We start from the raw sequence: 15,555 nt of genomic DNA, 5'->3' as shown, positions 1-15,555 counted from the left end.
TGAACGACACACAATATAAACCAGCAAACCTCATAGCCACAGTTAGGTCATCCAAATGGGCCCCTGGTGGGTGAGTCTCAGTTGACTCCCATCTCATTCTCAGGCCCGACTTGTTTGATTACCGGCGCCTGCACAAGGACGACCCAAAGCAAAACCTGACTCATGCCTTCGTCCTGGCTGAGAAGGAGTTTGGCATCATGCAGCTACTGGATGTCGAGGACATCATGGTGCCGCACCCGGACGAGCGCTCCATCATGACCTACGTCTCGCTCTACTACCACTACTTCTCCAAGATGAAGCAGGGTCAGACGGTCCAGAAGCGTATCGCCAAGGTCAGTGCCGACTGCCGACCCAGTGTCTCATCAACAGTATACACACAGGCCTTCTCCTGAGTTTCCATCCAACTCAATCACTTAGGTCAGGAGTGTCCATTTTTAAGGCACACCCGTGAATTTGGCTGAAAGTCTGTGCTCATTTCCATCAACTGTAATGCATTTTAAAAATGGACACTCTCCTAACAAAAGATGTGTGAACAGTGGGTTCAAAACAGAGGTTGTCTGGGCAACTTCAACAGAAACATGTAAAAGAAATACAGCAAATCCTGTACAAGGAAGGTTGTTCAACTTAGAACCAGATTCTGAGTGGATTTTTTTCATTCTTGGAAAAAAAGGAACACGTAACCTACAGGCCTGTAAAAGTAAAAAAAAAGCTCTTATCATTCCTGTGCCTGGTAGACTCCTCCACGTTTTTGCTGTGCAGCCCAGTGATAATACTGAGGTGGAATTCCCAAAGACTAATGCAGTCAGTCAAGACAAGTGTGTGGGGGGCCACAGAGGGTCATATACTTTCCAAAAAGTCTTCAATCTTCTGTTTCAGTGTGATATTCTTTGATCCAGTGTCTGTGTGAGTGATGTGAGAGATACTCCCTTGGCTCAGGGGAATGTGTGTGATGATGTACACAGACATCATCAAAGCTGTCTGTTGATACAACACACCTTGGTGATATATTTACAGGTTTACAGCGCACACACACACCAGTACAGATACACACCCCCATCTCTCATAGACGCATAGACTGTACAATTAACGGTATACAATACACCCACTCAAATTAGTATCGCTTATTCTCTCCCTTTTTTGTGTCTTTCTTTCATTGTGAACACACAAACACGCACAACATCCACACACATACAGACAGGGGAGAATGGCTTATGACAGTGGCGCACTCTACTGGCAGTAGAGGGTAGTGAAGACGCACTAATCCAGAATGGAGTTACCAATAAGAAAAGCCGCCCTAGGATTACAAGGAGACAAGTAGGGGGTGGGAGGGGAAAGTACGTTAATAAGATAAGAATGAACTCGGTCAGGTAACGGCAAGGAACGCATGTGCGACATTTTCAGACAGGATTGCACAGACTCAAACAATATTAAGTGTAACGGTGACCAGTATCTATGTGGACTACATAGTCCTACTGAAGAAGGATACATAATGTTGACAAACTGCTGAAGGAAATGTTTAACTATGAGTATGATCCAGCTACCGCTCTAAACTTCATGATCATATTCGAATGGGGTGTGACACCAGCGAGAGGTGCACCGAGTTGGTCACCCACTTAGGCTCTGAAGAAACTGGCAGTATGGCCAGAGTCATCAAAAAATGACGGATACTTTAGTCGGATAAAGGGCAGAAGGCGGAATGTCCTTCGGTGGGAGTTTTGTTAACCAGTGGCTGAGATGGCAACATATGCGTGTTTCTGTCATAACACCACAGGCGTCAGCACTGAGACAGGTGTGTCTGTCTACTGTCTAGACGGATCTCCTCATCCTTTGTCTGGCTACTTTACTATGCTAACTTTAAATATTTGAATATAGAAGCAAGATGCCTAGTTACAAAATTGACAAATGTGACTTGTGCGTTCAAAGTTGACTTGTTAGCAAGTTTGTGCATGGTGTCCGATATAGAATTACTATTGTGTCTATAAGTTACATTTTGCATTCACATAGACGTTCGAAGCAGTGATAGGCACTGTTACAGGAGTTTAAGATAAATGTAGGCTACTTGGCCTAATGCCCATAGCCTATAGTGGGCCACACTCACTATATCAAAACTATTCCTATATGCTACGACATTTAGGCCTATTATCCTCACCAACAGAGCCTCTTACACATTTTCATCAGTGTCATTTTCAACATTTAAACCTTTGCCACTCAATTTTGATCACTTTTCTCCCTCTCAAGATCGTGGGTCTTTTGAAAGAGCTGGATGACCTGAAGCAGGACTACGAGGTGATGGTGACCGACTTGCTGCGATGGATCCAGGAGAAAGTGGTGCAGCTGAATGACCGCCGTTTCCCCAACTCCCTGCGCGAGATGCAAGTCCTGGTTGCCGCCTTCAAGACTTACCGGACCGTGGAGAAGCCCCCCAAGTACCAGGAGCGTGGAGCGCTCGAGGCTCATCTGTTTGACTTGCGCACCAAGCTCAACGCCAACAACCAGCGAGCTTACGTTCCCCCGGAAGGCCAAACGCTGCGGGATGTGGAGCGTGAGTGGCTTGTGTTGGAACACGCCGAGCACGGGCGCGAGGGAGCTCTTCAGGCCGCCCTACTGAGGTTGGAGCATTTAGAACAGCTCGCGCACAAGTTTGAACGCAAAGCAGGGCTACGAGAGAGCTACTTGGATGAGGCGCAGCGACTGGTTGTACGGCAGGACCCGCAATCGCAGGACGATCTGGAAGACGCGCAGGCCATGGCCAGGAGACTGGAGGCGCTAGCCACTGACGCTCTTGCCCGGGAACCGCGCTTCAGGGCGCTTAGCGAGATGGCTGCCATCATTCAGAGAGAGAACTACCATAGCAAGGAGAAGGTGGCCCGTAGGTAAGATCAAACATTGAAAGCAAAACATTGTTTCACGAAATGTAGCCATTTTTATATATCCAGTAATGAATCAGTAATTGATTACCAGTGAAATTATTTACTGACTGACTTGATTGATTTGCAGAGAGCAGAACATCTCTCAGAGCTGGCAGAAGTTCGTAGAGGGGCTGAAAGAGAGAAGGGCCCTGATGAGTGATGTAGTGAACACCCTCTCGGTCCTTAGGGACATCCAGATGGCTTCACAGGATCTCAGTGAACTGCAGGTGCAGTACTCAAGATCCCTTTAGTTTCTGAATGTGTATCTGTTCAGTTTCTGTATGAGTAGCACACACACACACACACACACACACACACATATACACATACACACACATACACACACACACACACACACACACACACATACACACACACACACACACACACACACACACACACACACACACACACACACACACACACACTGCTTTGTTTTTTTGATCAGCATTAGCAATGCAGGTTACTTCTGTGGCATTATTTTTTAGTGTAGTTGTGATTGAAGTTAAGCTTATCTGACAGCATCTTCTTCTTTAACCCTAACTCAGTGTAAATGTTTGGAGCCATACTTAGTACATACAATTTCCCCACCAAATCCTCTCCTCTCCCCCAATTTTGATATGCCAACTTGACACTCACTCTTTCACTCCGTGCTACAGATGCAGGCTGGCTCAGTGGAGTACGGCAAGCAGCTGGAGGAGGTGGTGGAGCTCCTGCAGAAGCAGGACCTGCTGGACGCTCAGATCTCGGCCCAGGGGGAGACGCTGGGCTCGCTGAGCGCCCGCGCCCTGAAGGAGGGGGCACACCGGAACGCGCGACAGGTGCAGGCCAGTGTGCACCAGCTCCAGAGCCAGTACGGTGCCCTGCAGGCCCTCAGCAAGAAGAGGTGAGGAGGGGTGGGCGGGGTTTGGCAGTGGGCACACTCACATGGGAAGACTCTTTCTCTCGTGTGCACCTTATCTCAGTCTGTCTCATACACACACACATACATTTATTTAACAAGGGCAATCCACAGCAGGACCAAGGCAGATTATATTTTAGAGGCTAATTTACATATGCAGTCCTTGTGTTCATACACACAGTCCTTGTGTTTGACAAATACACATGCTCTCTCTTTCTCCATCGCTGTTTGCCTGTGTAGGAGGAGGGCTCTGGAGGAGCAGCGGGGGCTGTTTGAGTTTTATTTTGACTGTGAGGAGCTGGAGGCCTGGATCTACGAGAGGTGGATCCTTCTGGTGACCGCTGGCCTGGGCAGAGACCTCAGTCAGATCCTACAGGCTCAGCAGAAACACAAGGTGTGGTAGTGGACTTACACAGTGCATATCTGTGCGTGTGTGTGTGTGTGTGTGTGTGTGTGTGTTTGAGTGTATAGTGTATGCGTGCCTAAATGCAGGGGTGGTGTCACTAGAGGGAGAGCAGATAGCTAACAAACGTTCAGAAAAAGTCCTGTTGGCAAATTTGAGGAAAAGTCGGTAAAGGGGCTATTTCACACAATTTGGGGTGCTGAATTCAAATATTTTGTTTACCAAGCTCAATTTTGAGTTTTAAGCTTGCTAATTAGCATAAATAGCATAATTCACATACTTTTTGATTTTGCCATCAGATATCATAGGAATTGCAAAAAGGCATTAATATACTCTTTATGTATCAGATATGTTGCAGGACAGGACAGGAACCCCAATGACCCTCAAGTAGCAAATGAAAATAAGCTAAAATTTAAATATAAATTGAAATAATAGCTAAAATTCAGTATGACGTTTAGAAACAAAATAGATTCCTTGATAATAAATTGATAGAATAGTAGGTGACTGCTCATTTTTCTATAGAAAGTACTTTGTCACTAACTATTATGAACAGTTGTCAGTCTTTACAGAGGATTTACACTGTATTTTTTTTTACTGTAAAGGCGACTGTGCTTGCCTAGTTAAAACATCTCACTGGTGCTCTTTCCTATCATTCAAATTCAGTGTGCATGTTTGAGGAGTGCTGAAGAGTGCTATGGAGATTGCATTATTTGCAAAAAATTTAGACAAGATATCCTTTATAGTGCAACAAAAAGAAACATTCTCCAGTGCATCATTACTGCGTATGATGCTGAAAGGGAAGTGGACCTAGGACAAATCCTCAGCTATGAACTGATTAATGTCCCTGTACTGTAGCTATTGCAGATAGCGATGGTTATTTGTGAAGTGGAAATAAGTCTATCCTCACTCAAGTGCTGTCTAGCAATGTGGAATGTCCAGTAGTGATCACTGCAAAAACTGCTCATTCAACACGGATATAGATGCTCAAGATCTAGTTATGTCTTTAGGACACCCATCTGACTGCAGCACATTTAAGAAGTATGCAGGAAAGTTTGTAAGAAACTTTTATATTGTTATTTGGCATTTGTTATGTGGTAACAAATGATGTTAACTATCAAAGAAATAGACCTAATGTAGGAATGCACACAGATATTGCAACAGATAATGGTGTAGGACTATCTGATTAAGACCTGAGTGGTTGAAACGTACTTATTAAATTACACTGGGAGCAAAGAAGACTACCCCTTTTTCCCCTTGTCCCCAACTGTCAAAGAAATCCCATAAACACGGGAAGGCCTAGGGTAGCCTACATCACATGGCCTAAAGTTTAGGCTCTTCTGCATAGCATTAAAGGGACACCAGGCAACGTTTTCGTGTTAATTAATCATCTGCGTAAGTCGGTATATGGTTAAATGACTCATTATGGGGTGAATGAAGGCTCTCGCACACCCCTACTGCTTGTAGGAAGAATATCCTACTTGCAAGTTCGGTGTATCCTACCCGCCGACTGAAGCAGGATCAGTTTACAGCACAGAGGCAGGCTAACGAACAATAGAGATTGTTGCAAACGTGTGTATAATGGCAGAGCCGGCGAAGAAGCAGCGAAAACCTTTGACGGAAGACACAAAGAAAAGGAAAAGAGCTTCAGATCGAGCGAGGGGGAGTTTCGTAGAGAAAAAGCGTCAGGCTTGCCTGGTGTCCCTTTAAATGATTTGCATGCAGTAATTTGAACACTGACCTTGATCTAGCCTACTTTGGTTATTTAAAGGTAATTTATTGCCAAAACACCACACAATATAAATAAGCTATAACAAACAATAAAGGACTTAATCACACACAAACTACTATTTTACTGACTACAAAAATAATAATTATGTAGGAAGTTTAGAAGTTTAAAACCCAGAATTGACCAAAAGTACACCAAATTCAACACAAATGACTCAATACACTTGGAGGAGGCCTCAAGGCCCTTTCTTTTCCAGATATTTTAGGATTTGGATATCGTTTCAGTATCAGTATCAAGATATTTATGGCAGGTATTGTATCGTCATAATTTTGGTATCGTGACAACACTATGCCAGAGCCACTCTGTTTTCTAGATGTCGAGGATCGGAGGCACTACCACCAACAAGTGATGCTACTCAATGGCATATTAGAAGAGAACATTATCAAGCTCTAGTATGGAGGCAAGCACACATACCAAATCCAGCGTTACTAGAAGTAAAATGTTTTTTACTTGTCGGTTGTTGCTGACGGTAGATGCAGTTCTGCATTAGGCTTATTCCTGCTATCTAAGTTCATATGTACTGTAGGATATATTCTGAGTTGAAGGTTATCTGTGCAACTCGTATTGTGATGAAATGTATTAAACACCACGAGTGGCTCACTATGTTAGCAATAAAAGTATGGTTGTGTTTTGATTAGAATTGCCGAGTTTATTACATGTTAACTGTAATCATGTTCCCATTAAATACGTATTAAATATGTATTTAGAGAACACTTTTATTTGGTTTTAGTGATTACTTTTGAAATCAACCCAATTTAGGGGAAAATATTATTTTATGTTAAAATGCTGATTATGTGGCTTAGAACTCAGAATTGAGCTTGGTAAACAAAATATTCAGAATCAGCACCCTCAAATTAGGTAAGAAGGGTGGTTACCAACTTTTCCTCAAATTTGCCGTCAGAAGTTCTCTTCTGTAAAGCTGCTCTCCCTCTACACTGGGCACATAATGCAATCAATTGTTCTTTAGTTCTTTGGCTAATTTGTGTGTGTGTGTGTGTGTGTGTGTGTCTGTGTGTGTCTGTGTGTCTGTGTGTGTCTGTGTGTGTGTATAATTGACTGGCTCTATCAGAGTGGAATATCTTGATGACCAAAGGTCTTTTTAAGAGAAGTCATAAATGTAAAGGTTTGTGGATTTTTAAAAGGTCACTCTTGGCCCTGTCAGGTCCTGGAGGCGGAGGTGCAGTCCCATGAGTCTGTGCACGCCGCCGTGGTGTTGCGTGGGAAGGAGCTCTGCAGCAGGAAGCCGCCCAGTGAGAAGGCCATTAGGAAGTGGCTGCTGACACTAGGACACCAGTGGGAACAGCTTAGGGAAGAAGTGACCAATCACAGAGAGCGTCTGCATGCTGCCAGTGTCATCAAACAGGTGTGTATACCAATGCACACGCACAACACACAAACATACATGCATGTATAGTGCACACATTCTCTCTCTCTCTCTCATGTACACATACATGTGCACACATGCAATTATCAACCAACAGAAAAGTGTCAATGCAGTCCATTTTTGAGTGTTTGATAAAGGTTGTAAGGGTATGCACTTGTACTGTGTGTGTATTAATAAATGAACTCTTCAGTGCTACCAGTATCATCTCTAAACGGAAGCAACAAGGTCACGAAACTGACTTAAGAGCAGCTGCGTGTGTGTTATCAGAGATAGAGACCCGTGCATTCCTGCACTAACCCAATTTCCACCTTGCCGCCACACCTCTTCCGTCTCGCAGTATTTCGCCGATACGGCCGAGGCCAACTCCTGGCTGGACGACCGCAGGCCCATCTTGGCCAGCGAGGATCATGGGAAGGATGAGTGGAGCAGCGACGCTCTACTGCAGCGCCACCAGCGCCTGGAGAAGGAGGTCGGCGCCTACACTTCAGAGGTCAAGCGTCTGGCTGAGCACGCCAGGAACGCTGCCCAGATGACCGCTCTAACTGTGAGTCTGTCAGACTGCTGTTATCCAGCGGTCATTCAATTAAAAACCTCCCTTGATAGTAACATGCATGATGGAGCACAGTATGCCATAAATGTGTAGCATATTAAGAGTGGTTTTGCATCTTTTGGGACTCTTACATTTAAATTTCATAAACTTAAATTGAACAAACTACTGATTCAATGATGGTGAATTATACGTATAGTGGACTTAATCATAGATGCTTAATGATGTGTACCGGTAAATGTTTTCCATGTAGAATGTTCTAGTCCCTGGCACTTTGAGATAGAGGTGTGTGTGTGTGTGTGTGTGTGTGTGTGTGTGTGTGTGTGTGTGTGTGTGTGTGTGTGTGTGTGTGTGTGTGTACAGATGTATATAGATGTGTGTGCTTCCCTTTATGCAGGTGGAGCCTCAGAAGAGAAAGATGACTCAGTTCAGTGACTCCTCAAGTGAGGATGAGGAGAGGGGTGTGAAGGAGCGAGGGAGGATGGCCACGCTGAAGAGACAGAGCTCGGCACCACAGGCTCCTCCTGAGCCTCAAGGAACCACAGCCAAGATGAGATACAAATACAGAGGTGAGTCCAGGCATCAACAAAACCCTTTAGGTCTACTAGCATATATCACACACATACACACACATACACACACACACACACACACACATTGGTTTAAAGTTCCAGGTAGTCAGGCCACTAAGATCTGAATATTCGATAATTGTAGAAAAGCTTTTTCACACACACACAATTCCTTGCTTTCAGCCATCATCCTCTCCATCTACATGTCTCTCTGTTCCCTGCTCCCACCTCTTCATTGGCCAGTTTACTAAGTTATTGCTTCACTGTAATGTTTTCAACTCTCATTGTCAGGACACACGGTGACCATGGAGCGTGGGGAGATGATTACTATTCTAAACCAGGAGAGTAAGGATGGCTGGTTGGTGAGAGACACTAAAGGGAATGAGCAGCTGGTTCCTACTATGTACATAGCTGTTCCCATGGTGAGGATCCGATCCCATCTATCCATCCAGTCAGAACTCTTTAAGTGTTATTTTTTCTGTGGTTTCTCAAAGAATAACATTCAAGCTATACTGCAATAGGAGGCCTTTACCAACTGAGTGTTCATCTCTTACAGTCAGGAGCACCCCCCGTGCCTCAGACCTCCCCACCCACTAACGGGGTGTCTGCGAGCCCCCCGCGGAAGGTGAGTCGCCCCCGCCGCAGCCGCTCCATGCGCCGGGGCACCGCTGAGATCTCGGCCAAGTGGCTCCCCGACCCCCACTTCCAGCAGGACACGGTGGAGGAGACCCAGCGGGAGCTGGAGGAGGACTACCGCAGCCTCGTCCAGCTGGCCCAGGTGAGGCTTCCAGCATCAACCTCTGGCCACCGCGCTGTCCTCCATATGTGAATCAGAGTTTTGTCCATTATTAAAAATATAAAGAAAACCTGAAAACAAACCCAAAATAGAAGAGCCACTCGCATCACAATGGTCTTTTTTAAAGATTATATGATTTTTCTCATTTTTGTAGTCGAGAAAGCAGGCTCTGGATGAGGCCGCCCAGTTGCATCACTTCTACAACACGTGTGAGGAGTTTGAGTCGTGGATGGAGGACAAGGAGCACATCCTCAACACCTTCACTGCCAACACAGACAGTGTCGGGGCAGTGCAGGCCAAGTATGAGGTCAGACCCCAGAAGTCTCATCATGCTAACAAGCTCCTATTCAGTCCTAGCCCGAAGTTCAAGTTTACTTATAAAGCATATAATCATACACAGTGATCATTCAATGTGCTTTACGTTTATCCTAAAAACACTTAATCAAGCTTAAAGACTTAAAACAACAAGTAAATAGACATTTATTAAATATGTTAATAATAACATCATGACCTTACCCTGACATTAGTGTAATATCGTAACATGGTGTTCTAGTGGATAACATTTTTATGGCATCACTCAGTTGAGGTCATGCATGTGGTCAGCCGTGACTGACAGATTGTTCTCTCCGGGTCTGCCTCTTCCTGCAGAACTTCCTGACAGAGCTGGCCAGTGGGAAGGGACAACTGGATGACATCACCAGACTGGGGGAGGGGCTTGTGAAAAGCCGCCACAGCAAAAAGCGAGAGATTCAGACCAAACAAGGGCAGGTGACTGGCAGGTCAGCCCAATACTGGACACTCACACAGTATACGTTTGATGAACCAGGAAGCATAAGATCAAATAAGATTGATGATAATACAGTTTTTCTCACTTTGGTGCATTTCTTTAATCATCATGAACGTTTGCACAACAGTAGTAATAGCATTTCTCGAAAAAATGCAACACACAGTGGATTATTTACAAAAGTGTGTAACTTGCCCAAAAGGCTTACCATACCTTATGTCTCATAAGCAAATATTGAAAAAAATGAAAGGGAAAAATCCAAATAAAAAATGTTTGTGTCATGAACAAAATAGTCATAATGTTTAGCCAGTTTGTTGTCATACCATTTCATTCATTATCATACAGGACTGTTTACAGTACAGCAGTCCTTTCCAAAAAGTGTAAAATAAATGGCAAAGTTATACTTGACAAAATACATATGACAGCTGGTTCAACATTATTGCATACAATGAGTTAAGCAATGAACCTAAACAGAGAACCTGTAAGATGTGTTTAGATGATGAAAAAAAAACAGCAGACAAGATTTGATGATGTGCACAAGTCACTAGATGATGTGGAGGTTGAACTTGTTTTGAGAATTTTAATGCTGATCTGAATTATGCACCAAAGTGCCTGAGAAAAACTGTAAATGACGTACTTACCCATGGACTTAATTGGCCATTTTCCCTGGGCATGGATTAAGCCTAATCCTAGACTAAAAGCTCTTGCACTGAAGTCTCCTTTTGGACTAGGCTTAATCCATTGCTGGGAAACTGACCTAATGTTCACACAGTGTGTCAAACATTAGTGTCTCTAATTGGCCAGTGCATCCTTGTATTTCGCACATGTACGGCAGCATGAGCATGTTTCTCCATTGACAGATGGGCGCGTCTGCAGAAGTTGAAGGACGAGAAGGCCCATGAGCTGCTGAGCTCGGCCGACGTGCGCTCATTCCTCCAGAGCTGCGAGGAGGCCAAGGCGCAGCTGCAGGAGAAGCTGGTCCAGCTGGACAACCCCGACGTGGGCAGCTCCCCCGCAGCGCTACACACTGAGGAGCGCAAACAGCTGCAGGCCCTGAGGGATATCGACGCCCTGGAGAGGAAGATCGAGTACCTGAAGAGCGTGGCTAAAATGTTCGTCCAAAGCTAGCATTCCATAAAACTGCCTATGATGTGTCTCATTTGCAAGGGACTTAACTGAATGATTATTGTGCCACTTGTGTCTTAATTTGTCTTGTGATGCCATTCAAGTATTAGAGGGGACAGCTGTGGCATCTGCTCCTTACAATTTAAGGAGCAGATGCCACAATTTAGTTTCCTCATTTCTCTTGAAATCAATAAAATGTTTATCTATCAATCTAGATAGATAGACATTTTATTGATTTCAAGAGAAATGTAGGAACCCAAAGGAAAGGGTCTCAGGGGCCGTTTATACGAGAACGATTGCGAAGGAAGACGACAAAATCTTTTATCATAAGTGCCTTTCGTTTACACGGCGACCCCGCCATCAGGGCTTGAAGACGCAAAAATCTGAAGACTCCTTCCAGAGTGTAGAGTTTTGAGGACGACCCGCGTTGCATCTCCGTCTAAACGGCTAAAGCAAAGATCCTTGATTACCTCTCTGGCTAAACTGTAAAATTAGAATGTCTGCGTGTGACGTACCGGGGTTCTATCACACCACCACCCAGCGGTCTGGAATGCATATCCAATCGAATATCACATACTCTTGCGTCTTCATAGAAACAAAGATTTCCCCCTGAGAATGCTCGTCTAAACGCGAATAAAAAAATGAAGACGAGACGCCACTTCTGCGTCTTCTCTTTTCATCGTCACCGTATAAACGTAGCCTCAGTCTTGTCGTGTGTTTGCTGGTGTCCCACCTTCTCTGTCCTCCTCCTCGTCTCCCAGGAAGCAGGACTGCAGCCCGGCGGAGAGCGCCGCCATCCTGGAGGAGGTGCGCGGCCTGGAGGCTCTCCTGCGCAACGTGCGGGCCCAGGCGGTGGAGCGCCAGAGGAGGCTGGAGGAGGCGCGGAGGCTGCAGCTCTTCCAGGGCAGCTCACGGGACCTCCTGCTGTGGGCAGAGACGGTGCGCGAGCAGATGTCCGAGGAGGAGCAGGGCTTGGACGTGACCTCCGCTCAGGCCTTGCTGGACAGGCACCAGGAGCTGCAGCAGGAGATCCAGCGGCAGAGGGACAAGTGAGGCGGACACACACACACACACACACACACACACACAGTCAGACACACATTCAAACTCAAACGAATAAATTCATCAAATGACAATGAATACTTTCACTTGAGAATGACATGAACAATCTCCCTCCTGTCAGGCTGAAAGAGTTGGAGAAGCTGGGCAACACTCTGGAAGCCGCAGAGGTGCGGCGGACATTGGCCCAGCTCGAGGAGGAGTGGACCGGGCTGGACCGCCTGTGGTCGGGCCGCAAGCGCCGGCTGGAGCAGGGCCTGGAGCTCCAGAAGCTCAACCTGGAGGCTGACCGCATCGAGGCCACGCTCTCGGCTCACGAGGCCCGCCTCAGGGTCACCGACCTGGGGGTGAGTGCCGAGGACGCCTAGGCGCTCTGTGGGAATGTAGTTAATTTAGTTCGTGTTCCTCTTATGTGAAGAGGAACTGAATGTGCTGCAGGTGTTAAGCCTTTGTGTACAGAATATTTTCTTTGGTATCACAAGTATATAGAAATAATATTATGAAGTTGCTCATGAGATAATTGAGATGATTAGTGAGATAATTAGATGTTTGTCTCTCTCACTCTCGCTCTCTGTCTCTCTTTCTGTGTGTGTGTTTGTGTGTTTGTGTGTGTGTGTAAAGGACTCTGTAGATAATGTACACAGCTTGTTGGGCAGGCAGGATGAGCTGGAGGCTCTGCTTAATGCTCTGCAGCTGCAGATCAACAACTTCCAGGAGAAGAGTCGAGAGCTGGTGAAAAAACGCCATTTTGCTGCCGAACAGTAAGGCCAGCCATTTCCTGTCTAGTAAACACTGTCTTTTGTGGCAGGTCCAAGTGGTTTGGAAGTATTGGTGTTGTGTGTCTCCCTAAGTTACTCTTTTTTTAGGCCTTGATTGTCATGCATTCATATTTGCATTGTAATCTCCTCATAGTAATCTATACACATCCACTTACCATGGAACAGCAGAACAGACCTCATGAATGAATTGAAACTGGACTGTAGTGCATCTCTGAATGGTTTGCCTTTGTACAAATGTTGCTTCCTCTTTTTGCTCAATTACCACAAAATTATCCCCTTTGTTGTCCAGTATCATTTCTGCTTGTAACACAGATGCGTTTTTCACTTCCTTGTCATTCTTGACAACACATGGTACCCTGTCACCATTAATGAAGTATCTTCGGTCTAAAGTTCCAGTGGGCCTAAATGTAGGAAGACTGACTTACATGGAACAAATGGAAATGGCTACCTCATACGTGATAGCGGCGCGTACATTCAAAAGAATTAGACAATTCGTCTAAAACTATTTTTACGCTCCACAAACAGAGTGTTTCAATTGCGGACCAGGTGTAGCCCAGCTATATGGGGTATTTTAATATTTTTTAGTGTTTCTTTGTATTTTGGTTTAATGTTTTTTTTTAACGGTTAAGTTTTTCATTTGAATCTTCTAGGATCCAGGCAAGATCAGAGAGTATCCAGGAGAGGAACCTGAGAGTTAGAGAAAGCTGTAAGGAGAGGAGGGGTCAGCTTCTCGCCTCCAAAAAACATCAGGTAGCTGCTGCAAGCATTTAGGTTTCACATCTAACATCTGTTAGCTGTTTATGGGGGGGGGGCATATATAACCTATAGGGCATTGCCAAATACTGAACATGCAGCACTTTAACTAAACACCCATAGATGAGATACATTTCTCTGTTTTTTAAGCCATTTTGTAAGTACTTAAATTAGTAAACCATGTGCATTTTGTCAGAAGTTGTTTATTTATGTAAGAGCACAATAAACATCCCTTTTTTGCAATGCTAGGAGTTCCATAGAGACATGGAGGAAATGCTCCTGTGGATGGACGAGAAGTTTGAGATTGCAGACGACGAGTCCTACCGGGACCCCACCAATGTGCTCCGCAAGCTCAAGAAACACGAGGCAGCTGAGAAGGAGATGCAGGCCAACCAAGTGCGCTTGGACCGGCTGCTTGAGGTGAGTGTGTGTGTGTGTGTGTCTGTGTCTGTTTGTGTACTCTTGACAACAATGGTCCTAGCATTGCTAAATATATGGATACATTTTCAGACAGGTGTTAATGGTGATACGTATATGATTATTATTTCTCTATTTTGGTTCGCTGCTTTGTATTTAGGCTTTCTCTATAAGACTTGAGTCTGAGTTGCTCTCAGACAGTAAACAATGTACCATGGTGTACACAACAGCCTACTGTAAGGTTCCTGAGACCGATCTGAATAGGAGTGCTAATAACCAACCAAGTGTGGTGCTTGTGTGGTTCAGCTAGGGGAGGGAGTACAGGTGGACAATCCCTCCAGGAGAAAGGAGGTGCAGAAGACGTGCCAGCAGGTGCGCCGTCGCTGGGATGAGCTTCAGACGAAGATGGCCGACAGAGGAGATAAACTCAGACAGGCCGGTCAGCAGGAGCAGCTCATGGAACTTCTACAGGTGAGCACGTTAGTACACAGGACAGCACATAGGTAAGTCGTTGATCATTGCTAGGTAGATAAGTCGTTGGTCATTGCCGGGTTACAAAACCATACAAAATGCCTGGTTTGTTCTTCATCTTACACAATCTGTAATTGAACCATTCATAATAATGTCAAAGTTTGTTCATCTTACACAGTTTGAAATGGACCCATGCGTAATTTGTCTGTGTTTCTGTTAAGTATCACGATCGATTTGAGTTCATTTTTATCCCAGGATGCCAAGCTGAAGATCGAGACCATCCAGCGGATGCTGCAGTTTGCGGTGAAGGGTGAGGACCTGCACTCCAGCCGCAAGCTCCTCAAGGAGCACCAGCAGCTGGAGCAGGAGGCCCAGGAGCTCGCCGACAAGATCAACTCCATCGTGTCCCGCGCCAAACACCTGGCCACCAACCACTTTGACTCCAAGACCCTCCTGCAAGAGACAGACACCTACCTGAAGCTGTGAGACACTTTATTATATTCTTATTCTGTAAAAATACAGAGCTGTATGGTAGCTGCTTAAGTGCTTTGTACCCTTTTTTCGTTATTTCAGAGATGCATTTATAGAAACAGCTGAAATGTGTGACATTTTTCAGTTGTAAAATGTTCAGTTGAGCCTTTGAGGCTTAGTACTGAAGCCACAGATGTACGTGTATCTAGAGTAGAAAAAGCAGAAAAAATAACTGGATGTCTATCGTTATTGGTCAATGATTTATTTGGCTAATCAATTAGAATGCAGTTGGGATCTGAGACTATGAAACAACAAGGAAGTAAACACCTGCAATGACTTCATTTTGATAATAATTCAGATGAGATAAAGATAGTTTAAGATAAAGATAAATAAAGACATAA

The 15,555-nt window shown here is 45.0% G+C and overlaps 1 protein-coding gene across 4 annotated transcripts in view; it reads left to right on the top strand.

Annotated features, from left to right (window-relative positions):
• Nucleotides 1-15,555, top strand: part of sptbn5 (spectrin, beta, non-erythrocytic 5) — a 55,280-nt gene that overhangs the window by 5,770 nt on the left and 33,955 nt on the right. For all 4 annotated transcript variants that reach the window (XM_048228087.1, XM_048228088.1, XM_048228086.1 and 1 more), the window contains 20 exons: nt 104-332; nt 2,239-2,873; nt 2,998-3,136; nt 3,569-3,795; nt 4,051-4,204; nt 7,162-7,362; nt 7,721-7,927; nt 8,328-8,499; nt 8,791-8,921; nt 9,056-9,277; nt 9,450-9,602; nt 9,944-10,074; nt 10,940-11,191; nt 11,966-12,253; nt 12,388-12,610; nt 12,885-13,024; nt 13,693-13,792; nt 14,045-14,215; nt 14,519-14,683; nt 14,939-15,165. In XM_048228087.1, coding sequence (XP_048084044.1) covers nt 104-332; nt 2,239-2,873; nt 2,998-3,136; nt 3,569-3,795; nt 4,051-4,204; nt 7,162-7,362; nt 7,721-7,927; nt 8,328-8,499; nt 8,791-8,921; nt 9,056-9,277; nt 9,450-9,602; nt 9,944-10,074; nt 10,940-11,191; nt 11,966-12,253; nt 12,388-12,610; nt 12,885-13,024; nt 13,693-13,792; nt 14,045-14,215; nt 14,519-14,683; nt 14,939-15,165 — 4,167 coding nt within the window. The remainder of the gene's footprint in view (nt 1-103; nt 333-2,238; nt 2,874-2,997; nt 3,137-3,568; nt 3,796-4,050; nt 4,205-7,161; nt 7,363-7,720; nt 7,928-8,327; nt 8,500-8,790; nt 8,922-9,055; nt 9,278-9,449; nt 9,603-9,943; nt 10,075-10,939; nt 11,192-11,965; nt 12,254-12,387; nt 12,611-12,884; nt 13,025-13,692; nt 13,793-14,044; nt 14,216-14,518; nt 14,684-14,938; nt 15,166-15,555) is intronic.

The sequence above is a fragment of the Alosa alosa genome, chromosome 19 (genome assembly GCF_017589495.1).
Source record: "Alosa alosa isolate M-15738 ecotype Scorff River chromosome 19, AALO_Geno_1.1, whole genome shotgun sequence".
Classification (NCBI taxonomy): domain Eukaryota; kingdom Metazoa; phylum Chordata; class Actinopteri; order Clupeiformes; family Clupeidae; genus Alosa; species Alosa alosa.
Note: the sequence above shows the minus strand (reverse complement) of the source record. Positions and strands in the feature narration are given on the sequence as shown.